At 38.8% G+C, this 25,689-nt stretch overlaps 1 protein-coding gene and 1 non-coding gene across 7 annotated transcripts in view; both read left to right on the top strand.

Moving 5' to 3' along the window:
• Agfg1 (ArfGAP with FG repeats 1) overlaps nt 1-25,689 on the top strand; it is a 50,197-nt gene that overhangs the window by 5,587 nt on the left and 18,921 nt on the right. For all 6 annotated transcript variants that reach the window (XM_038339291.2, XM_038339290.2, XM_038339289.2 and 3 more), the window contains exons 2-5: nt 8,152-8,245; nt 20,420-20,535; nt 23,953-24,115; nt 24,798-24,951. In XM_038339291.2, the coding sequence (XP_038195219.1) occupies nt 8,152-8,245; nt 20,420-20,535; nt 23,953-24,115; nt 24,798-24,951 (527 nt within the window). The remainder of the gene's footprint in view (nt 1-8,151; nt 8,246-20,419; nt 20,536-23,952; nt 24,116-24,797; nt 24,952-25,689) is intronic.
• LOC119822070 lies at nt 10,475-10,581 on the top strand. Its single transcript, XR_005286677.1, has one exon. It is a non-coding gene; the product is annotated as a small nucleolar RNA SNORA28 (small nucleolar RNA).

Here is a 25,689-nt window from a genome sequence, read left to right as displayed (position 1 = left end):
CAATTACATTACCGTTTTTTGATAAACATTTCTGGGTAATGTTTGTAATCTGCTTCGTAGGCCTCTGTACAGCTACTGTCTAGGCATGCTTCTTGTAATTTCATTCTGTGTGTTCTCTATAGCTCTGGACTCTTTTCTGGGCCCTCCACTCTAGTATTTCCCTGATTAAGGATGAATGGGGAGTTACTGTTACAAATGAGGTGGCTGAAAATCTCTTCTGTTCTTTAGTGTCGGGGTCTCAGGTGGTACTTCCTCCTCTCCCTTTTTTAGTTTGAGACAGGGTTTCTTTGTGTAGCTTTGGCTGTCCTAGAACTCTCTCTGGCCTCGAACTCACAGAGATCTGCCTGCCTCTGCCTTCTGAGTGATGGGGTTAAAGGTTTGTGCCACCACCATCTGGCTCAGTGATAACCATTCTTATTACTGATTCTTTATGTCATGTTTTCTTCCCTTTTCAGAACAAACATTTGTTTATTATTTATTTTGGTTTTTCGAGACAGAATTTCTTTGGATGTTCTGCAACTTGCATTGTTGACTAGGCTGGCCATGAACTCACAAAGTTCCACCTTCCTCTGCCTTCTAAGTGCTGGAATTAAAGGCGTGCAACACCACTATCTGGGTATTTTTGTTTTTAATCTCTGCTGTTCTGCATTGTGTTTTGAAGTGTTGACTATTGATGTAGGTCTTTTGTTCATTTGTGGTAGGTCTTCTTTCCTTTTCAAAAGCAAAAATAATGAGATGGCGAGGTGGCTCAGTGGGTAGAGAGAGGCACTTGTTAGGAGGACTGACAACCTACCTGAAGCCCCCATGGTAAGGGAAAACTGAGAGGTAGTTGTCTTCTGCTGCCACGTGAGAAATACATATATAAAAATCTGAGACTACTCAGTGTTCATTCGCCGATACTTACAGTAAAGTTAACTACACTGTTAAATCATTCTAACATAGTTACTCTTTTGAATACTAACCAGATGCTGAAAAGATGAAGCCTACATCTAAAGACGAGTTGGTAAAGAAAAAAGCAAGCAGTTCAATGATTTGTTTGTTTTTCAGATCAATTACTCATATTGTAAAATGTTTAGCCATTTATGTCAGCGTGTCAGCAGGCTCTGCTGCTAACCTTCCAACCATGTGCTTGAATTTCCATAAGCACTCTTAGTTACTGAATCATAGCCTTTTAAAACACAAATTTCAGCTTTGTATAAAGAAATGTTTTACCTACAATTCCATTTAAATCTCACTTAGCTAAATACTACAGCCTAAATGAGGATATATCTACCATTTTTGTCTGATGGGAGGTTGGTAGTGATAACATTTTGCAAATAAATTATTGCACTTATGTGATGATAGAAAAATGAATTCTGGTATGGCTGCTTTTAAACTATTTCGCCCAAGTTATAAGAATCATTTATTTAATATCAAATGTTAGGGCTTTAGAAAAATTAAGCTTAACATAAATGAATTCGATACAGAGGAAATCGGGGTCTCTTTATGGCACTCTTAATCTCATAAAAGAATTTAAAAATGGGCTCACATGGAAGCTCAAAGAAAAATTTGATTAGAGTTTAAAAGAAAAACTCCAGGGCAGGCAAGCAGTGAAGGAGGAGAGAAAATCATGCCCTTTAACTGGCGTGAAGGCCAGACATGTGGTAGAAAAGCAGTCACACGGTTGGGAGGAGGACTCAGGAGTGAGGAAGCCCAGAATACTGGGGCAAACCTGGTGTTAGGGGAAGCTTGCTTATGAAAGAGAAAGAAGTAGGGGAGAAGTCACACTTTCTCAATGATTCAGAAAAATGGGTGGACTTAGGAAGCCACATGGCTAGTGGCTATAGCCTGATAAGGTGCTGCAGGAGGGATGGGATTCTAGGGAGGAAAGTACAGTCTCCAATGAAAGGACTAATTATTCCACCTAGCTCTTTAGCCTTCTAGGGATGGTTCCTTGGTCTGGGTGATTGACCTGGCTCAACCAGAATTTTAGGTCTCCACATAGGCAAGAAATTTTATTCCCTGGACCAGAGGAATTTCCCTTAATGGGCCTTTCTTTACGACAGTTTCTTAGGTCTCAGAATGATGGATTCTCATGGATGTGGACTCTGAACCATGGTCTTTGTTTTGGTGAAGTACCATTTATTAAAAGATTATTTTAAATTTTAATTGGGTGAGTGTGGGGTATGTGTGTGTGTACACATGGGAGTGGGGGTCCTATGGAGGCTGGAGATACCAGATCCCCTTGGAGGTGGAGAGTTGTAGCTGCTTGACATCGATGCTGGGAATTGAACTTGGTCCTCAACAAGAACAGTATGTTCTCTTAACACTTGAGACTTAACTGCTGAGCCATGCCTTCGGCCCCGTTTATTTGTTTAGTTTTTTTTAGATATAGTCTCATTATATAACCCCAGCTGTTTTGGAACTTGCTGTGTAGACCACGTTGATCTCTAGCTCACGGAGATTCATCTGTCTTTCTCTTTCTAGTACTGGGGCTAAAGGCATGTGCCACTATAAGCTGGTGAATATTTTTTAAATATTTCCTTATATAAGTATTTTATATATCTAGACAAACAAAAACTACCAGAATGGTCCTTCTGCAGAACAGTTAAAAATAAGTTTTAATTGAGTAATGACTGGGAGATTTCCCCAACATCTAGTAAATACTGTTCTGCAGTATGGGGGAATACATCATTTTATCAGATAATTTGATTTTGCTAAAAGAGGCATCTCTGTAAAGCTTTCATTTAGTTTACTCTTAACTGATGTTTTTAATGTAAAACAAAAACAAAGAAAAAAATTGAAACAGCTGTCAATACTTACAGGTCCAACATCCCAAACTTGATAGGTATACTTACTATTTCATAACCCAGATTAGACACACACACACACACACACACACACACACACACACACACACACACACACACACACACTCACATCAGAAAACAATGGCAGCAGTTATTGAGTACTTCTTCTGAACAAGAGTACCCAGTTAGTCTTGTTAGAATTTGTATTTATTTCTGCCTTTTCTGCCAGTACCTACCATCCATTGGAATACTTCTTTTCATTCACTCTTGTCTGTAGAGGCTTTTGCCAGAGGTTCTTGGTTTGTCAGCAGCTTTGCTATTGAATGAAGAAAAGGACATAAATAAGGAAGGACATGGCTCCTAGGTATGGTGGAGGAGATGGTTTACTGTAGATGTGAGGGAGAGCACAGCCAGAGGCAGAGACATCTGGAAGAGTCCAGAGTGTTCATATTGTATTGTCCAGGCTGATCTTGAACACCTGTCCTCAGGTGACCTTCCTGCCTTAGCCTCCTTAGAGGCTGTAACTATAGGCACTGGTTTGGCATGTTTGCTATTAAAGAACAGTATTGTTTGGAGGGCCTCTGCAGTGCTTTTCATTCCTTTTCTTGTGGGCTAATCTTTATACTCTGCTGTCCTTGCAGTGGGGCATTGCAGATCTTTGCGGATCTTACGCTGTTAGATGGTTCATCACTGTTCCACTGTGCATCCATCGATCAGTTCATTACTTGAATATTGGTTTCTAGATGATTGCCCTGAGTATTATAAGAATCTTTGGATTGTGGCTTTCTAAGCAAAAACAAACAAAATAACTATTGTGTCTTACATTTATTTACAGAGAGAGGGAAGGGGGAGGGAGAGGGAAGCTGACTTTGCACTCTGAGTGAATGAACAATTTTGTACATAGGTGTCCAAGAGCCAACAGTTTGTAGAATCTTAACTTACTAAAAGCATCTTCTGATTTAGATTTTAAATGTGTAATTTTTATATTATGAAATACGAGATTTTTTTAGTAAATAACTAGGCTTAGGATATACCTAATGTCAAATTAATTTTATTACTTTCTGACAGTAGTATTAACAACCACATACATTTCCATAGCTTATTAAAGTATTTTAAGCAGCTTCTCTCTCAGCAGGGGAAAAACAATTAATAAATCAACCAAATGAGCTTTCTTACTCATCTAGCACAGATTGGTATTTGAATTGAACAAATGACTATTTGCAAGATTGAGGCATAGTTAGGAGCATACTGGCAGACATACTTAGTGAGTCACACCATCTGGTTACAGTCATACCTGGGTGGTGGTCATTAAAACAACTCCTGGAGATCTGTATGGGACTTAATTATACTGCAGAAACATACTGGGTTGTACTGCAGGTTACTTTGGAACTTAAGGCCAATTAACTGGCATACATACTTTCAAAACATCAATGTTGCACTTACTAAATGAGTCTAAAAATGTTGGCCCAAATTTGGAGAGTTAAAAATGTGTGTTTTTAGAGTTCAGGGTGGGCATTGCTATTAATACTGGCTCTGAAAAAATGATGTTTTTTTACCCAATACTTTCATCAAATAGTATGAGTCATATCACAATGAGCTGTTTTGTACTGACTGTATTCATCTGATGACTAGCAGGAAAAGAAGTGGCATCAGCTGCCAGGAGTACATGTTAAGAATATGTCAGTTTTGATCCATTTCTTCTTCTTCTTCTTCTTCTTCTTCTTCTTCTTCTTCTTCTTCTTCTTCTTCTTCTTCTTCTCTCTCTCTCTCTCTCTCTCTCTCTCTCTCTCTCTCTCTCTCTCTCTCTCTTTCTCTCTCTCTTTGCTTTTTGGGGCAGGCTTTCTCTGTTTAGGAACTCACTCTGTAGACCAGGCTGACCTTGAACTCACAGAGATCCACCTGCCTCCACCTCCCAAGTGCTGGGATCAAAGGCGTGCACCACCATTGCCCAGACCAGGATTCTGTTTATAAGAGATTTGGTAGGTAGAGAAAACAGGCTGCTAGCTGGGCATGGTGGTGCGCACCTGTCATCCCAGCACTTGGGAAATGGAGGCAGAAGGATCAGGGAGTTAAAGCCAGCAGGCAACAGACTGAGGTGTAGGTGGAGTTGGGCGTTGTGTGACCCTGTCTCAGGCAAAACATTGCCCACAACATTGTAACTTCTTCAGACATCGAGCTATGAACCACCCCATCCCCAACACTGTTATTTTATTTGTTTGTTTTTTCTTGTAACTGCCAACTACCACACTCTAAACTAGTAGGCTATTTGGTTCTTTTGGTATTAGAATAGCATGAGGATGGAACCAGGCTTTCTGATTGCTCTCTTTATGTATGGTTAAGCCAGACTTGCCTGCAGTAGCTGGCCCCTTTCCATTTTTTATTTCACCGTATTACATAAGTAGACAAGTTTGGGGTCAAATGTAGATTTATATCTTATTTGTGACCTTTACTACAAGGTCAAGTAGCAAGTGTATGTATGTTTTTATTAAAAAATAACAGGTTTGTCCTGATGTTCTCTTTCCACTGTTTTTGGAAACTAGAAATTCCATACTTGTAGAAGGAAACGGGCGGGCTGTGTCCCGCCACCTGGCTAGCTTTGCCCAAAATAATTACACAGAAACTGTATTCTTTTAAAACACTGCCTGGCCCATAGTTTCAGCCTCTTATTGGTTAATTCTCACATCTTCCTTTAACCCATATTTAGTAATCTGTGTAGCACCACGAGGTGTGGCTTACCAGGAGAGATCTTAACCTGCGTCCATCTTGGAGAGGAGAAGCATGGAGACTCACTATGGTGACTGCCTGAAGCGTCTCCCCAACTCTCCCAGAATTCTGTTCTGTCTATTCCGCCTACCTAATTTTCTGTTCTCTTAAAGGGCCAAGGCAGTATCTTTATTAATAATGAAAGTAACACATAGACACTCCTCCATCACATACTTAGTAGTCACTGTTGACTGTTGTTCATACTAAACATTCTGTGATTGATCCATATTTTGACTTTGATAATATTTAGTTGTTAGTACGAAATGCTTTCTCAAGTATTGTTAATGCTAAAACCTTTAAATGTGTCCCCCTTTACTCTTACAGATTGACCTTGTATATTTAGATTTGCCTGTCTGTTGGGGCCTGTGTTTATTCCTTTGCATCTCAAAAACTTTGTATAGTTTTCTTTTCTTTTCTTTTCTTTTCTTTTCTTTTCTTTTCTTTTCTTTTCTTTTCTTTCTGTCTGTCCCTCCCTTTCTTTTTTTCCCCCTTTTACTCCCAGTCAGAGTTTCTCTGTGTATCCCTTTCTGTCCTGGAACTAGGTCTTGTAGATCAGGTTGGCCTTGAACTCATAGAGATCTGCGTGCCTCTGACCCCCAAGTCCTGGGATTAAAGGCATGAGACATCAATACTCAGCCTATAGTTTTGCTTTTTAAATTGTGTATGATGTAAATTTCTTTACTTGAAAGTCTCCTGGGTAAAAACTTTTTTTTTTTTTTTAGTCTGAAATTACTGCCATTTTTCTCTTTGCTTTTCTGGATCACAGCATCATTTATTTTATTTCCACATGAAGATAATATTCTCATTCCTTATAGAAAGTAGTTATAATTTAAATTAAAATCATTGAAATTTTGATTTTCTAACTGTAGATTTTATTTTCTACAGTTCTATTAAACTAATTTATTGGATCTGAAAAATCCCAGCCATTATCTCTTCAGATGTATCTTCCTCATTCCTTCAGCTCTGTGGCTGTAGAACTGGTTTTAGATGTCTGTTAGGCTTCTTAGTTATAGTTTTCCTTGTCTTTATCTTACCTTCTGGCTTTGTTATCCTTTTTGCCTTTCTGTCTTCTAGTTCATTAATTTTATGTTCAGGTATGTTTATTTTTTATTTTTTTGAGATGGAGGTCTCATTATGTAGTCTAGGCTGTCGTGGAACTTCCTATGTAGACCAGGCTGGTCTCAGATTTTTAGAGATCCATCTGCCTCTGCATCCTGAGTGCTAGGATTAAAGACGTGCACCACCACGCCTCGGCCTTTGTTCAGTTATGTTTAATCTGCTTTTTAAACTGGTTTGTTGAAAATTTAACCGTCACGTTTGTAAGTTTTCATTTCAGAAAATTGGGATTTGAAAGGTGTCCCATCTCACTCCTTACCTTTACCCACTCCTGGAGAGATGGCGCAGCAGCTAGAAAATGTACTATTCTTGCAGAGGGCCTGAGTTTGGTTTCTAGCCCATTACACTGGCCTCTGGCACCTGCACTGGCTTCTCCATACCTCCCAGTCACACACATACACACATTATTACAAATAAAATTAAACAACGAAACCAAAAGAGTGTCTTGTCTGTCATACTGTTAGAAATACTAAATACCTGTGTAGGTACTTTGTAAGTATTTTATTTTACATTATGAACTTACATTTTTCTGGCCAGTTGCTTTGCATAATATAGTTCATTCTTAGTTATTTGTTGCTGATACTGTTTTTTTATTCTTTAAATTTTTTTTTTTGTTTTTGTTTTTCGAGACAGGGTTTCTCTGTAGCTTTAGAGCCTGTCCTGGAACTAGCTCTTGTAGCCCAGGCTGGCCTCGAACTCACAGAGATCTGCCTGCCTCTGCCTCCTGAGTGTTGGGATTAAAGGCCTGCGCCACCACTGCCCGGCTCTTTAAAATTTTTAACAGTTATTTTGGTGTGTTTGTGTAGGTGTGTGTGTGTGTGCTGCAGCACATGTGTGGAGGTCAGAGGTCATGTGTGTGTGTGGTAGGAGTCAGCTGTTCTCACGATGTGAGTTCCAGGGTTTGAGCTCTGGTCACCAGGGTCCTGCCCTGCGGAGTCAACTCAAAACCACATATTTTTAACCTTAAAAATCCCCTGCCCAATGCTTACTTCCTCTCACTTTGCTACTTAGCCTCTCTTTATTTCAGAAGAGCTTTTACTTTTCTATCTTCCTTGTAAAAAAAACTTTTAAAAAGAGTTTATCTGGGCCAGCTACATAGAGCATTGGGTAAAGATGTTTGCTGCCAGGCCTGATGACCTGAGTTCCATCCTAGGACCTGCACCAGAATGTTGGAGGAGAGAACTGACTACCGCAGGTTGTACTCTGACCTTCACACACGCTGCTCTGTGGGGACAGCATGTGCACCTGCTCACGATATCTATCAGTTAATAAAAATCAAAACTAAGTGGAAATCAAAGGCATGTTGTGGCTGTTTGAATGCTAATGCTGTGTATTCTAATTAAATTTACTTTGTATGATAAGCAATAGTTTAATATTAAATCTGTTTATGGAATGAAAATACTTACAAGTTTAAGTATACTAAAATGTTTTGAATAATTTTAAAATAAGCAGTAGTAATTTTGTAAAATATTTTATCTTTTAGGAGAGGATTAAATCCACCTCACAGGGTGAAATCTATCTCCATGACAACATTTACACAACAGGAAATTGAATTCCTGCAAAAACATGGAAATGAAGTAAGTATTTTGCAATTTTTAACTTGGTTGCGGTCATTTTAATAAGATTTAATAAGTTGCTTAAAATGATGTTTCCTTGTCTCAATGTTATTTTTATATTCTGTATTTAGATATTTCAGAAAGTTCCTATTTGATAATGCGTTTGGAGTTAATGCCTGAGTGTTTTACCGTAAACCTAGGTACTTAAAACTTTACTTAGAGGTAAGACATGGGTATTTGAGACTTAGCAGTATTGGCTGTAGAAGGCAGTTTTGAGGGGAAGGAGGGAAGGAGAAGCGCCAGCTCTGTCACACTGCGCTAATTATGTGATGAGCTCTCAAGATCTTTTCTATCCTTTCTAACTAACATTTTAATTAGGTGTCTGTGATGTCTCCTGCTTAGCTAGGTTGTGAAGGGCAGCATAGTGTCCTAGGGAACTGGTTCCTGTGACCTTTAATGGGCTCTCAGTAATGCCATGCTGTTGGCTTATTTCTTTTTAGATTTGAGTTTTGTTACTAATAAAAGTAGTGATCTATTGTTGTAAAATGGGTGAAGTTAATAGAGCATGGAATTGCTTTGTGTTTTTTTTTTTTTTTTTGAGGGAAGGTTTCAAGACAGGGTCTCACTATCTGTATAGCTCTGGCTGTCCTGAACTCTCTCTGTAAACCAGGCTGGCTTTGAACTCACAGATATCCACCTTCTCTGCCTCAGGGACCAGAAGTGTGCACCACTATGCCTGGAGGGAATGCTTTTTAAATCTTGGTAAGGTTGAGTGGGTCTGGCGTACCATTCTGGTTATGTGTCTGTAACCTTAGACACAAAAGAGGTTGAGTATTAAGATTTTATTGGTTTTAGTCACCTCTTTGTTCATTCTTAGAAAATGTATGCAAGAGTATTCTCTTTCTTCTCAAATGCTTTAGGATGATTACTTGAAATTTTTTACCTAATCAGCCAAGCATTGTGTTATACAGACGTAAACCCTGCACCCAGAGAAACTTAAGGTTACCATTGGATGCATACCAAATTTTGGGCCAGCCTAGTCTGCATGAGACCCCTGTCTAAAACCAAAATGGAATAGAATTATTTGCCTACTCTGATACACATGTGGTTTTGTTTCTAAAATGTTGAAGAGTAAATTCACAGTTGTGAACTATTCTAAAATACATATTTAGAGAACAGACCACACTTTAAAGTTTCTCAATTTGGCCAGTGATGAAATATTTTCAGTTAGTAGATGATTTGAGTCCATATAGAAAACTACAAAGCTGGATGATACGGCTCACCAGTTAAGAGCACATACTGCTCTTACAGGGACGTGTCCAGTTCCTGTCACCCAAGACAGGTAGTTCACAACTGCCTAGAACTCCAGCTCCAGTAGATGAGGTGCCTTCTTCTGACCACCAGGGCGCCGTGCTCTGTCTTGTCAGCTTGCCTGACAATCTTATTTAAAAAGGTGACGTACTTAAACACATATATTTAGGTTTAAAATGGCAGTGTCATACATTTTGAACATGAATGAATTTATGCCTGGAGATGAGTGATTCTGAATCAGGAGATCAGAAAGTATACTGTTTTTTTGTAATGTTCCTAGGTCCTCTCCCTCTGATCACCATGCTTGAGTTTCAGTATGCTGGAGGGGGTGTGTTTGATTGTTGTTACTATTGGAAAACATTGTTAATTTAATGTGGAAAACACCATGGATGAGTGATGTATAACTTGTAATAATGTATTGAACAGAACTCCCCTATATGCCATGTGCTGTATATGATCACTTGGACATTTATATAATGGGAAGCATCAGCCGGGTGGTGGTGGCGCACACCTTTAATCCCAACACTCAAGGCCATCCTGATCTACAAGAGCTAGCTAGTTCTAGGACAGGCTTCAAAGCTACAGAGAAACCCTGTCTTGAAAAACAAACAAAAAATAATGGGAAGCATGCATACAACCATATGCACATAGAATTTATTCCTGTGTTATGTGTATTACAGATGTGTAAATGTTAACTACTAAAGAAAGCTATGTGCCCCACCCAGAACCAATGGGAAAGATTACTAAGATTCAAGGCAAAAGGCATGGAAACATGAAACCCTCAATGCATTGACTTATCACATGTATCCATGTAGGGAGATTACCCTGTGTTTCAGAACTTGGTCAAGAATTGTTCACTATTTTGAAAAATTATAAAACTAATGGTTATAGTCATAAGTGCAGTACCTCTGTATTGGGCTGCTGGTGACTATGATGAGCAATTAATACTGGTACTTTCACAATTTGAGCTTGCTATAGCAAGAAAGTCTAACCTATTCCGGTGTTCTCTTCCTCGTGAGACAAGCCATTATATAGGCTCAAACAATATTTAAGAAACAAAAAATTGCAATTATGGGACAATAGCCAACAGTGTATGACGAAGAAACCACATGTTAGGCTAGTCATGAATGGAGCTAGCTGTATAACGTGGAAGGAAGATAGTCATGTTTCATGAAAGATTTTCTCTGGCTCATCTTTGGAACTTTGCTGTGCTTTTTCCTATGGTGACAGAAGGTTTTCTGCCCCCATCCTGGGCTTACTTGTATTTGATTGGAGGACAAGTCCAATTGAAGCTAGGTGACATGTAGGTGGTTAAAAAAGAGGCTGGCTAAAATTTAGCCCGCCCAACCCCAAGGTTTCTCTGTAGCTTTGGAGCCTGTACAGGAACTTGTTCTTGTAGACCACCAGGCTGGCCTCCAACTCACAGAGATCTGCCTCTCGAGTGCTGGGATTAAAGGGAGCACTGCCAGTGCTCAGCTTACTTGAGCTTTTTAAAAACATTAACATTAGTCTCATTTGCCTCTCACTACATTATGATCCTAGAGAATCAATCTAGTACATTTACCACTTAATTTGCTGACTCCCATCTGATTCAGAGAGGACGAATTCACTGTCTCCATCTACTCAGTAGAAACCCCAAGCTCCATCTAGTGAGGCGCTGACTACGAAAGAATACAGATACAACAGGCGACACTGAGCCTTTAAAACTCTGGCAAAGGGGGCTCAACGGGCGACACTGAGCCTTTAAAACTCTGGCGAGGGGGGCTCAACGGGCGACACTGAGCCTTTAAAACACAGGCAAAGGGGCTCAACGGGCGATACTGAGCATTTAAAACACTGGCGAAGGGGGCTGGCAACCCTCTCCTGCAATCGGCGCCTGCATACGTGACATTCGCTTACACGGGTGCCCAAGAATTGTTTTTAGATTTATGAGTATGAGTGCTTGGCTTGCAATTAATGTCTGTACTGCATGCGCTCCTGGAGGCCAGTAGAGGGCACCGACTCCCTGGAAGGACTTGATGGATGGATGTGAGCTGCCACGCTGGAGAACTCAACCTGAATCATTTGTAAGAACAGGTGCTCTGCAGTGCTGGGCCATCTCTAGGACAAAGACTTGTTTACTTGATCTGTATGAGTGCACCATGTTCATGCCCAGTACCCCAGGGGGCCAGGTGCTGGTGCTGGCTCCTCTGGAACTTCATTTAGAGGTGGTTGGGACTCGTGGGTGCTCAAAACAGTCTTCTGCAAGAACACCAAGTGCACTGGGCCACCAAGCCATCTCCAGTCTTGCTTTAAAAAAAAGTATATGAGAAATGCATTGCTGGATGGTGATAGCATTTGCTTTTACTCCCAGCTCTTGGGAGGCAGAGGCAGGCGTCCAGGACAGCCAGAGTTATAAAGGAGAAGAACCCTGTCTCAAAAAACCAACAAGTAATCCTTTGAGGTTTGTTAGATGTGAATGTACTCAATTCTCTGACAACCCAGCAAGACAGTGCTGCGAACCTGCTTTTACAGATGAATACAAGCTTACAGAATCAGCAGTGAAATGGAATACAAAATGCTTAACCAGTTGCCAGTGCAGCTGGCCAGCCCAATGCTGACAACACTTTGCAGACAATAACAAAGAGAGATGGCTCAGAGGTTAAGAGCACTGGCTGCTCTTCCAGAGGTCCTGAGTTCAATTCCCAGCAACCACATGGTGGCTCACAACCATCTGTACTGAGATCTGGCGCCCTCCTCTGGCATGCGGGCATATATCGAGGAAGAATGTTGTATGCATAATAAATAAATAAATCTTAAAAAAAAATACTGGTACTTTAAATATGCAGCATGGACAGAGTATGTCTTTAGTTTCTATAGATAGGCTTTATAAATTATTCAGCTTTTAAGTGTGTTTAGACTCTCACAGAACAGGAACAGATGTAGTGGAGTATATAAACCATAGTCTTAGGGCATGAGATGCCAGATGGTGAGGCTATACATGACTCCACTGTGTCTATTTGCTCTGTTTTTGGCCAACAAATTACTTCACATACTTTTTCCACACCCTATCCTGAAGCTCAGTCAACTTTTTGACACTGTAATAATTACCTGAGAAGCCTGTAAAGAGTCAATATTTACTTTGACTTTTAAATTTGTTTTTGTATTTATGTATTTATCTTATCTGTAGATCAGGGTGGTTGTGGTGGTCCCAGGGCTTCATGCATGCTAGACAGTCTACCAACTAAGTTATGCCCAGCCCCTTCCATTCTTCATTTTTGAAAGTGATTTGTTAATCACCTCCTTTATTCAAGGCGCTGTTATTGAGTGCTAATGTTACTGTGAGCAAAACTTGTCCTCAAATACTAAGCATGAAGAGTATGTCTTTAATTTTAATAAGTACGCTTACATGAGAAATACTCTGATAAATTTTTAGCTGTGCAATGCATTATTTCTAACCCTAGGCATAGGCACATTGTTATTCAGCAGATTGCTTTGATTTAGCCTTTCTGGTTTTTCTCCTCAACTCCTGGTGGCCACCATTCTGTTTCAGGTACCTTATATAAGGGGAATCATATAGTGTTTGTCTGTCTTAGACAAATTATTTTAGCTATTGTTCTCAAGATTCATCCTTGTTACATAGAGCAGAATTTTTGAAGAAATGTGTTTTAAGGAGGTAGCAAAGTAAATTTAGAGTATGTAAAAAATTCTTGATTGTAATGAACTGACTTACCTAATAAATGGAAGCGATGCATACCACTAGGGATTATTGGAGTGGGTTCTTGTCTCCAAACTCACTTTCTTTACTTTATATTTTTGAGACGATCTCACTATATAGCCCAGATATAACTCCAATTCCTGTTTACTCAGGTTGGCCTCAGAAACCACAATGATTCTCTCTTGTCTCTCCATTTTAAGTGCTGGAATTATAGGCATGTGTCTCCATGACTGCCTACTTTATCTGAATTTTTATAGCTAGAACCTATTTGAAAAAATTAGTAGCTAAAGGCTCCACATTGAGACTAGAAAAAGAAATATTCAGTTTTTATTTTATTGCCACTGATTTATGAAGTTCGTGACATAGGCAAATCATTTTTTCTCTTGAGCATCATTTTCCTTTGTAATCTATAATGAATTCTGTATTATTTATTGCCTGAGGCTAGAAGAACTGTATTTTAAAAATTGATACATTATGATTCTGTAAGCTGGCACTTTTATGTGGGAAGATACTTCTCTGATTGATTCCTAAGTTTAGAAAATAATTATCACAAAGGAACACAGTGTGCTTTGAGTAGAATGTAGTATACAGGGAATTTTGCAGAAATCTTTCACTAAAGGCAAACAGGAATTACTGTAAGAGACTGTCATTTAAAACTGCCCTATTTCCCCCTTGACAGCACCATGCAATGATGTCTGTTTGCCTCCAATGAAAGACTTCCTTCATCTTCTAGCATTGTTTCTGTGTGCTTCAGTTATTCTCTCTAAATGTTATTCTTGGATGCTTCAGTGGTGTCATCATTGGTCCATGTTGTTCCTGTGTCAGGAATCAGCAAGAACCGGCAGATGTTTTCTATGAAGCATGAGATGTAAATATTTTAAGGTCTTTGTTGGAATTGATCAATACATATATCATAGCATAAACTAGTCAGACCCTAGGAAAACAAGTAGGCATGGCTATTTCAATAACACTTGGTCTATAAAGAAGACCATAGACCAGATTTAATTCACAGGATGTGATTTGCTGACCTGTGTGGCCTATATATATTAAGAATTTGGATCACTGGATTTATTTCTGCCTAAATAAGTTGGGAAGCTAAATGTTCTAGGTCAGTATACATATTTTAGGTGGTACAAAGGAGAAAAACTTCACTTTACGGATGCTGCAGGGAGGTAGCTTTTTAATGCTTTTGCTCAAGTGTCTTGTGCCTGCTGGTCCTCAAGGTGGCAGAGGAATAATAGTGCATTAGATACGAGGTTCTTGCATCATGAAATATGCACTTAAGAACTGTCACGTAGAGGCCATGAGTAAGTGACGCGTCCTACAGTGTGTATCCCATCTGGGATTTCATTTTCCATTTGGGTTAGATGGGCAGGGAGAACTTGCTGAGCAGTGTATCTGGAAGGAGCAAGCAGTTCTATCAGATTATCTTTGAAGCGTTATCTAGGGCCTGGATGTGTTGGGTCTGATTAGTCAGGATTAAGTACTTAGATTTTTTTTTTTCAATGAGGTCATTATAAGGTAAGGAATTCTGTGCTATAAACTAAAAATGAAAACAAAACCCAAGGAGAAAATAAGGAAGTTAGATTTGTCTCTCTGAAGCCTCATGTTCTCTCACATGATTATACGGCTGGGTTATAAATCTGTGTCCCTGGTCTGCACAAACTGTTTCTGCTGTTTTTCACTCAGTTGTGTATGCATTAATTCTTGCTAGTACATTATAAAAAAACAAAATGTTGAGGTGGAATATAATTTTTTTCTGAAATGTATATAAATGTAGAACTGATTATTTCTTTTTCATGAGACGTGGGTCATACTGGTGATCTTTTTTTTTTTTTTGTCTCTGCAAGCATTGCTCAGTGTACATATCATTTGAATACTCTATCGCTGAGGAATATGTATGTGTATTGGCTGGTAGATTAAAATACTAGCATAGCCATGTGAGTTAAGCTTACTGAGTGCAGAAATGTTTATATTGTATTTGCTTTGCTATTGTATTTCTTAGACCATAACGTACTTGGAATTTTTCTTATTATAGACTCCTTCTTCCTTGTGTTTTCGTTTGTTTTGTATTTGAAACAGGGTTTCACTATTTAGTCCTATCTGCCCTGGAAATTAATATGTATGCTAGGCTGGCTTCAAACCTAGAGGATTCACTTGTTTTTGCCTTCCAAGTGCTGGAATTAAAGGTGCATGCTACCACATCAGTTTACCTTAGGTTTTTCTTGGGAAAGGGATAGGCAAAGTACTAAGTTGGTGATAGGCTGGACTGTATCTGAGGGTCTGTCCCTGAGCACAGGACCTGAGTTTGATTTCCTAGCCATGGGGATGAGGGTTGGTAAGAGAACTGGGTGTGGTAATTAACATCTGTAGTGCTGTATGCCAGACTGAAACAGGAGGATTGCAGGTTTGAAATCAGTCTAGGCTATAAACATCACGCTGAAAGTAAGTAGATCGAAGTTGGCAGTAGACTTTTGTATAGGTTCATAGTAACTATCTAAAGAGTTTCTAATAGCATTTCCTCTGTAACTTATACTTTTTACTCTTTAGGTTTTTTTTCTGTTTCTAAAAAGTTGGAATCAGGTACTTATGAATTTTTTAGCTTTTTACTTAAAATTTTTTGTGTTTATGGGCAATATTATTAAATGTTTTATTATGTATTACCATTGGAAGGAGACAGTACTCCATCTCTATCTAGAAGACTGCAGACAAAAGGCATTTTGAGAATGTTATTTGTAGACATGGCTTATTGAAAAAAAGATGTTCCAACTCCTCCTGCTCTTTTCTCATCTAGAAGTGAGCAGAATCATACCACATTGTTTATTCCTTCCTTTTATTAACAATAAATATTTATTTTGATAAAGGGGAATATGTATGTTGGCATTTCTGTACATTTTACTTTTCTCGAGAGGATTAAAAGCAGTAATGAGTGATCCTGCCCCTAGTTGACCTCCATCTAAAGCTTGTAGCTGTTGTAGCTGTTTCCTACCTTCCCCCTTTTACAAGTGTTTGGGCATTTATGACTTGGGCCTGTATGTTTGTTGCCATGTTTTGTTTGTTTGTTTTCTGTATCAACAACTGTCACCCCTGCTCTTGGAGCTCTTTAGTTTAGGTGGCAAGCCTGCCTGGGCATACACAGGGAAGGAAGCCTTTGTTTTTGGTCTCTGGGTTCTGCTGTTGGGATGATTGGATTTCTGCAGCATGGTTGAATCCTTTAAAGCTCACAGGTCTCATAAGGTGGTCTGGTTTTTGAGGCTTTATCATGTGTTTCATTGCAGTGACTGGTGGAGTCCTGGAATGCTGTGTTTTAGCTCAGTAGTTTTCAACCTATGGGTCGTGACCCCTGGGGATGGCGTCGAATCACCTTTTTACAGATCACCTAACACCATCAGAAAACACAGATACCTATATTGCAGTTCATAACAGCAGCAAAATTGCAGTTATGAAGTAGCAGTGTATTTTTTTTTTTTTTTTGGTTTTATGGTTTGGGGTCATCACAACATGAGGAGCTATATTAAAGGGTCATAGTATTAGGAAGGTTGAGAGCCACTGCTTTAACTTGAGATTTTCTTACAGCCAGTCTGTGCTTTGATGTAGAGTCTTGATTAACTTCCAATCCACATTGAGTGTCTATTTACCAACAAACTGATTGATGAAGTCTACTTTACACTCTGTTATTGGTGGTCATGGTGGCAATTCTAAAATTAGTTTGCACTAGAGGAAAGAAAAATAACTCAAAAGCTTTATGAACTTCTTTGTTGGCTATTATCAGTTCATTTTTTCTAGATTTAATTTTTGATTCTTACCTAAGACTGGTTTTAAGTCATTTTGTTTATTGAAAACTTATGGCTCAACTTATAAGCATTATTGGTTAAGAAGTATTTCATGAGGCACATACTTAAGAGCAAATCTAACATGTGACAGTTTGTAGTGAGCTTTTTCTGTAAAAGTACAAAGCAGTTTGCCTTCAGCGGAGGTTGATATTGAAGACCACTTAGATTCTGTCTACAGCAGCAGGACTAAAGGTGGACCTAATTTCTTGCATTCCTGATAAGACTTTCCCTTATTAGCTGATGCTTATCACCCACCACTGAAGATTTCTCAAAGATAGCACAACACTAACACTCTTAGTACATAATTAGTATAGTCTTATAGTAATACTATAGTACATACTTCATTGTCAGGTGTGTTAACTCATGGAACATGCCCAGTACCCATAGCAAGGAAGTCCCAATATTATTTACATTTTACATAAGAAGACATATCAGACAGCTAGCAAGAGTTGGCTGAGCTAGTTCAGACTGTCAACCACCACAGCCAAGTTAACACATAATTAGGATGATTATCCACTTCCTTTCCACAAAGATCATCAGAACTGATCTCATTATGTGCTGTGTCCTTACAAATGATAGCTTCTAGGGACCGTTATTATTCTTCAGTACTATTTCTGGCCCACACCCCATGTTCCTCATGTTAACAGATGTTGCTGCTTCGTGTGTCTTCTTGTCACACAATACTTGTTCCTTTAGACTTTAACTCCTTATGCTTCTCTTGCTGTCTCTGAACTCCCACCAGTGTCCACATGGGTCATTCACACAGCCCTTGAGTCCTCCACCTTGTCTCCAGTGGTCCTGCATCCCATGTTACATTTCCATCGATAACTCTATCGCCTCCCAGATTTGGAATTAAAGGATTTTGCTGTGTGACCCCCACTGTTCCTTTATTCGCAGTCTTTTCCTATGAAGCTTAACTACAGTAATTACTAGAACCTTTATTCTACTAAACACTTTGTCTTCCTCTTTTTCTTGGCCTAGCTTAGAGTCTGTGGTCTTATATCCCAGCCCCTTTGTATTTAGCCAGAATCAACACTGTGCTTCTTGTGTTCTTAAACAAGTGCACTCAGGCTGCTTTCCCTCCTTCAGTCACCAGTCACCAGCACACAGCACTATCTGTGGTCGTAATGGGCTTTCTATTCCTTCTCTTCCCTAAAGGGGAAAAAAAAATCTTTTTTTTTTTTTAGTTTAGTTTTATTAAAACAGAAAAGAGACTTCTATCAGCTATGAGCAAAGGCTTATAGAGAGCAGTTTTAATATAGTAATGGGGAAAAGATTGAACTTTTCAGGGACCAGAATGTGAGGGTAGTTCACCAGGAGGCAAAGTGGGGAGTTTTTTGATGTGTTGGGAAAGCTTAGTGACACGTTTTCTGACTAAATTTGACAAATACTTGTTTCCTTATTGGTAGAAAGAGTACCACATAGAAGTATGTGACATCAAATGTCAGTAGCACAGAAGAATAGAGGCCATTTTACAAAATTAGTATACATACGCCACCTGCCTGCCCAGACTGGGGAGGTCAGAGGACAACTTTCAGGAGTTTTCTCGGCTTTGACTGTGGTTTTAGGGGTTGATTTAGGCTGGTCCCAGGCATTTTTATTGGTGGGCTGTTCCGCTCTCCTTTATCTTTGGTGATTTCTCTCCACCAGCATAATTGTCTTGAAGTTTCTCTATCACCACATTGTTCCTTTTATTTGCTGTCTAGTATTCTGCTTAGGCTATTGCTATTTTGTTTTTTGAGATAGGGTTTCCTAGTATAGCCCTGTCTGTCCTGGAACTCACTCTGTAGACCAGGCTAGCCTCAAACTCAGAGATTTACCTGCTTCTGCCTTCCCAGTGCTGATATTAAAGGTGTGCACACACACACCCCTTCCCCCAGCGATATTTGCAGGTTGTTTATCCTTTTTACCTCTTATACAAGATTTATTCTTTCCAATTAGGACTTTTCAGTGAAGCTGCTGTGAAGAGCTGGGAATGTGCCTTCTTATTTCGGGGGCAGATACCTCCAAAAATGACCTGATCATAGGGTAGCTCAATTGCCTTCTATAGGTGTGTTGCATCGTTTTACATTGGGGAGTGTTTCAGTTGCTTAGCATCACAAGTATAGTCAGCAACTTCCATAGTGTATTATGTGTCTGTATCCTGTGAGTGTTTCTGCCATCCGATCTCAGTGGCATATGGTGTTACACTACTTACCTGCAGTGTGAACATCTTTGGTGAAGTGATTTTTAGAGCGTTGTGTGTGTTGTTTTTTTTTTTTAATTTTTAGTTTTGTTTGTTTTGTTTTGTTTTTTCACCAAACAGGGTGTTTCAGCCTTGACTGTCCTGGAACTCGCTCTGTTGATCAGGATGGCTTCAAACTCACAGAGATCTACCTGCCTCTGCCTCACAAGTGCTGGGATTAAAGGCCTGTGCCACCATTACCCCACCCTATGGTTTTGTTTGTTTGTTTATCTTTTTTGTATGCAGTGTTTTGTTCGCTTGTATCCCTGCTTGCCAGAAGAGGGCACCAGATCTCATTACAGATGGTTGTGAGCACAATGTAGTTGCTAGAACGTGAACTCAGGTCCCTGGGAAGAGCAGCCAGTGCTCTTAACTTCTGAGCCATCTCTCCAGGCTCAGGTTTTATTCTTAGCAGTTGTGTTTTTAGAGTTTCTTACATTCTGGATTTGAGGGCTTTCATAGTTCTTTAACATTGTATTATTTGGTTCTTGTCTTTTTTTTTTCCTTTTTAAGTTTTTTCAAAAACAGTTTTATATTTTTTTGAAACCAACTTTATGATTTTTCTCTTTTATAGTTCTTTTTTGTGTCTTATTTGAGTAATGACTCATTTCATTTCTATTCAAAAGAGTTAAATGTTTCAGACTTTCGTCTGGTCAAAAAAAAGCATGGACCCCAGTTATAAAGCTGAAATTTGAAATTGTTCTGCTTGTATTTATATTATTGTTATACTTTTTTTAGCAGACTGTTCACGATTTTGGTAATTGTTGGTTTTTAGCTTGCTAAAAGACCCCTAAAATTGCTGTTGATGAAGTTACTGTTTTGGGGGTAAAGGAACCAAGGTTCCCATAGAGTATTTGACTGCTGTGGTTCGCAGCTAGTGATCATGCCAAGACCAGAAGAGCCCAGTGCTCTCGGGTCTAATTCGCTGCTTGTTTCCTTAGGAAGTTCTCTTTATAGGCTATTTCTGAAATTTCACTGTCCTGCAGCATATGCAAATGAGTTAAGATTGCAGGGAATATCCTCATGGAAAGCAGCATTGTTAGAAGCTTTCTAAAAGAAGCAGAATTTTCCCTTTAAATTTTATTAAATGAAGAGATTGAATTTCACACTTTTTTCTCTTCTTTCCTAAGGTCTGTAAACAGATTTGGCTAGGATTATTTGATGATAGATCATCAGCAATTCCCGACTTCAGGGATCCACAAAAAGTGAAAGAGTTTCTACAAGAGAAATACGAAAAGAAAAGATGGTGAGTAAATTGTTTTAAAACCTCCCAGACTACAAGTATGAGTGAGATATGATTGACTCTGTTAAGATAGACAGGTGGAACAGAAGGAATTAATTGATGGTTGGTGGGTACAGCCTCATTACTTTTTGATTTTTCATTAGATTTGGTTGCCAGAAACCTTTGTTTGTACTTTTATTTCCGCGTATCTATGTCTAGTAGCAAACAGCCTTTCATTATCATGTCAAGACTTCTGCCCAGGAAAGCCAGTGATCTCTACTAATTTCTTCAGATGTTTATTCTGTAATGCTTCTTTCCTTACATTCTTTATTTTTTAGTGTTTACTGAGTAGTATTTTCAGTCACTGTTAACACAGCTCTTATGTAGTAGTCTTTCCAGTTAATTATGTCTTGCTGGAAGTCTTTGCTCTAAGACTCCCACCCAAGAATTTAGCTTGCTGGTTGGGCAAGAAGGGAATTTTTACTCCCTCTAAACTACACTAAAAGTATGGGTTGTACCTGTAGAGCTAATACTCAGTATTCGGGGCTCCTCAGCTTTAGCTTCATAAGTACAGTACTGACTGATTCATTTTGATCTCTTTTTAGAGCAGTAAATACCTAACAGTACATATTTCTTCTTGGGGGATTAAGAAGGGGAGAGAATTGAGGATCAAAGGATAATTGGGAAGCAGACGGACTCTTGTTTCCCTGAGGAAGAGTATTTTGACCCAAGGAGTGTTGTAGTCAAAGGTAGTATTGGTGGGGGAGAGTTTCCTGTGGCTTATGGGACAGATGTCTGTGAACAGTAAGCACATTTGCTCTGAGGTACATGTTCTGTATAAGCTGTATTTCTTAACATTGTCTTATAAGTTTAGATTAACTAGGACTAGATTAACTAGAACTGGATGCATTAGGTATGACAAGGTAGAAATCTACCAGTAAAATTTTAGTTCAGAAAGAAAATATTAGAAGGTCCCCAGGGTGATAGTTAAATATGGTACACAAATGATTTTTTTCTATTTTAGTTTTTTGAGACAGGGTTTCTCTGTGTAACAGCCCTAGCTGTTCTGGAACTTACAGAGATCCTCCTGCCTTTTTCTCCTAAGGCACGTGCTGCTACCAAGCCCTGCTAAACAGTTTGTTTATTTATGTAATTTTATTTAACCTCCCCCCATTTATGTAATTTTACTTAATTCTCCCCCTCCCCTTTGTTTTTCTTCGTAGACAGGGTTTCTCTGAGTAGCCAGCCTGAGTGTCCTGGAATCCACTCTGTAGATCAGGCTGGCCTTGAACTGAAAGAGAACAAAAAAAATTTTTTTAAACAAAAGCCATCCTTTTATTGTTCTTGTTCTTTAGTTTCTAGGTTTCCCAGCCTATGGATAAAACTGTTCTCTTTGAGTAGTTCCACCTTGGCTGTTGCCTTTTGCAGCAGCGTTCATTTTCAACAGTTCAGAAAGTCAGTTAGGAGTTAGCTAGCTGCAATTTTAGTGAGCTTAGCTCTACCTGCAAAGAGAAAAGCAGGACTGTGAGAAAGAAGGAAAGTGAGAGATGCTGGTATAGTCAGTTCCTCTACCACAGTTTTAACAGGAAGTTCTTTCTTCAAGCCACAGCCTAAAAATCCTGAAAATCTCAAACAGTTGTGTTATTTTTTTCCCCTTTTTTAAGAAACACAGTAGTCATAAGTAAGACTATTATAGATACAAGCTTTCTAAAAGTGGTGGCTTGGTCTGGGCAGTGGTGGCGCATGCATTTAATCCTAGCACTTGGGAGGCAGAAGCAAGTGGGTCTCTGTGAGTCTGAGGCCAACCTGGTCTACAGAGTGTGTTTAGGACAGCCAGGGCTAAAAAAAAAAAAAAAAAAAAAAAAAAAAAAAGACTAGAAAAGTGATGATTGGAGTGGTGTTGGCCATTATCCTCATGAACCAGAATCTGTGCCCACCTGCCTCGTGCCACCGTAACATGATCACCATAACATGATCAGAGAGCAGTAAAATGGTTTGGCACATGGTCTGACAAGTGGCCACTTAAGGCAGCCTCCCTAAGAACGCTTGTTGTAGGAAGCAGCGCAGCAGGGATAAAGTTGTATGAAGTTTTGAGATGGTTCTTTTCACTTAGATATACATTCTTTAAGTGGGGCCAATCATAAACTATTTTAGTTATAAACTATTACTTGCCATATCTTGTGGTCAGAGTTGTCCATACCCAAGAATTCATATGCCACATTATTGAAGAGCATAAAAGAGTGTGTTGTTCTCAGATTATATCCTGTATTTACCTGATATGGCTAGTTTTATTGTTTGTGATTGTTATATGGTTGGATAATAGCTAATACATTGGTAACTAATTCTGACCACACTACTATTGTGTTTAATCCCCACAGCAGCTTTATAGGTGAAAAAACAGAAGCGTGGAGTTGAAGTTAGTTTACCCAGAGGTTTCACAGCTATTGAGTGGTGGAGCTGGGGTTTGACCTCTTGTCTCTGGGATAAATGATTTTTGCTTAAAGGTTTTTTTTTTTTCACACCTTGAGATGGTGGATTGAAGGAAGGTGGGAATACACCTGAAATTATAGAGAACAAAAGATGCCATGTAATCCCTTCCCTAGAGATGAGCATTGCTGGCGTTTAGGCATCATATTTCTGCATCGTACATTCTTTTTCTCCTTCCTTCATTCCCTCCCCCATGTCCTATCTATGTGACAGAGATCAGACCTGAAAGACTTGTTGAGTCACTTGGGTATCTATAGCTGCCAAAGAAGGGGATAAGCTATGCAGAATTATATACATTTTAGTATAATGTATATACATATTTTTTGCTTTACAGGTATTTGTGAGCTTTGTTTCCCAGTTTTTAAAATAAGATGGCAAGAGTAATATATATATTTATATATATGTTAACTGCTTATTAAGGATAGATCTCTAGGAGTAATAAGAAGTATAGAGCATACCTACATACATATGTATTTCGGTTAGGTAGCAACTAAAAATTCATAGTTCATATAGATCAGAGGTGAATAATGCATTGATACACATTTTTATTTGGTTTTAGTTTTCATATTCTTTTATGACTTGCTTCTTTCATCCACTTTAAAGTGATGTTCTTATTTTTAATAATACACATTTTGGGCCATTAATTATGTGTTTCCTCACCATTTAATTTATCTTGATATTTATGATCTTAAAACTTTCTCACTTTAAAATTTACAGTGTTAGCTGTTCGTTATGATGATTAACTGTAGGTCTTCTGTCTTCAAAACAGCAGTTGCTATAGTGTATTCTTTGAGTAATTTCAGGTAACTAATAGTCTTAACCTGTCAATTCTAAGTGCCACCTTTTCAAGTAAGATTACTGTTGTAAGAGTGTTGTATAAAATTTAAATTTAATATTTTAAATACAAATTCTTCAAATTTTTCTTAGTGGTCTGTTCTAATTTTCACATTAAAGGTATGTTCCGCCAGAACAAGCCAAAGTGGTGGCATCGGTTCACGCATCTATTTCAGGGTCTTCTGCCAGCAGCACAAGCAGCACGCCCGAGGTTAAGCCCCTGAAATCCCTGCTGGGAGATTCTGCACCAGCACTGCACTTAAATAAGGGCACACCTAGTCAGGTGAGGGGTTGATAACTCTTAAAGATATACAGAAGTCTGAGTGCTAAGAACCTTTAATGGTGGGTTTGTGTGATGTAAAATATGTGAAGATTGTTTGACATGTGATAGGAATGTGTGGTTTTGGTTTTGCCATCCCTTTGTAAAGATGCTTAGTTTGTCTATCTTGAGTGTTCAAGTCTGGTCTGGTAACCAGCAGAGTCAGAAGAATAGTTAGTCTCTGTGGTGCTTTAACAGAAAATAGTAGGATTTCTATATACCTGGTTATGTAGCATGCTTATTGTCATTGAAATGCACATGGCTTTACAGTGTACCTTACTCCCCAAACTGAACAGACTGAAACCATTTATATGTTGATACCTAAATATTTATTTTGTTGTAGATAATGTTAGGACCGTGTTACTGTGCAACATTGTTACACCATACTGTATATGAATGATTTTGAAGCAAAGTGCTACAGATTAAATCTTGTGCTTCTGAATAAATCCTTCTGTTTTCATAAGACTTAGAGTGGAAACAGTGAAGAACTGAGTGAAGTAACCCTTCCTGTGTAGAAATGCTTTTTTAGTATGGTGAATTGAAGATAGTTGTATGTAAAACTTCAGCAGATCTAACTGAAAAGTCTTTATAGTGAATGCATAAATGTTTATTTTAGAAACACCATGAGTAAGTAATGTGCTTGTAGTCCCCAGTTGTAGGTCGCTCTCAAGGGCAGCAACAGGAAAAGAAGCAGTTTGACCTTTTGAAAGATCTTGGCTCAGACATCTTTGCTGCTCCGCCTCCTCAGTCAACAGCTACAGCCAATTTTGCTAATTTTGCACATTTTAACAGTCATGCAGGTATGTCTTTTCCTGATAACTTTGCCCAGGATATGTATAAATCACCCAGAAACATTAATTGTTTATTATCATTGGTCACCTATGAACATCATACCATATAGACATATAACCATGGTACTTTTAGGGGAACTTCTTAGGTAGGGTTGTATATACCTCAAGCGGGCCTTGAATTTGCTCTATGCTAAAGATGGCTGTAAACTCATCGTCCCACCCCACCTCCTGAGTGCTGAAACTAAGGATGTAAACTCAACGGTGCATCCCCCCCCTCGTTTTGAGACAAGGATTCTCTGTGTAGCCTTAGCTGTCCTGGAACTCTCTGTAGACCAGGCTGGCCACAGAAAGAACTTTAATTTATGTAACACAGGATGTGACTTCTTTCCATGAAAAAAAAAGAAAGAGATTTTTTTTTTTTATTTTTATACTTTTTTATATTATGTGTGTGTGTGAGAGAGTGTGCACACTACATGGTGACTATGTAGAAGTCAGAGGAAAACTTGTAACAGTTAGTGTTTTCTCCTTTTTCATCATTAAACTCAGGTCTTGTAGGCTTGGTAGCTGGTGCCTTTACCTACGGAGCCCTAACAACAGTGTAGCCTGAGAGATGTTAATGTGTTTGTATATGCTACCTTTTTGTTATGGAAAATTACAAATACCAGATGTAAATGTGTAATGTAACTTAGGTATTACTCTCATGTTACTAGTACTGTTTAATAGGTTTTAATACAAATTTTAGACAGA

Source organism: Arvicola amphibius, chromosome 8 (genome assembly GCF_903992535.2).
Source record: "Arvicola amphibius chromosome 8, mArvAmp1.2, whole genome shotgun sequence".
Classification (NCBI taxonomy): domain Eukaryota; kingdom Metazoa; phylum Chordata; class Mammalia; order Rodentia; family Cricetidae; genus Arvicola; species Arvicola amphibius.
This window is presented reverse-complemented; position numbering and strand designations above follow the sequence as displayed.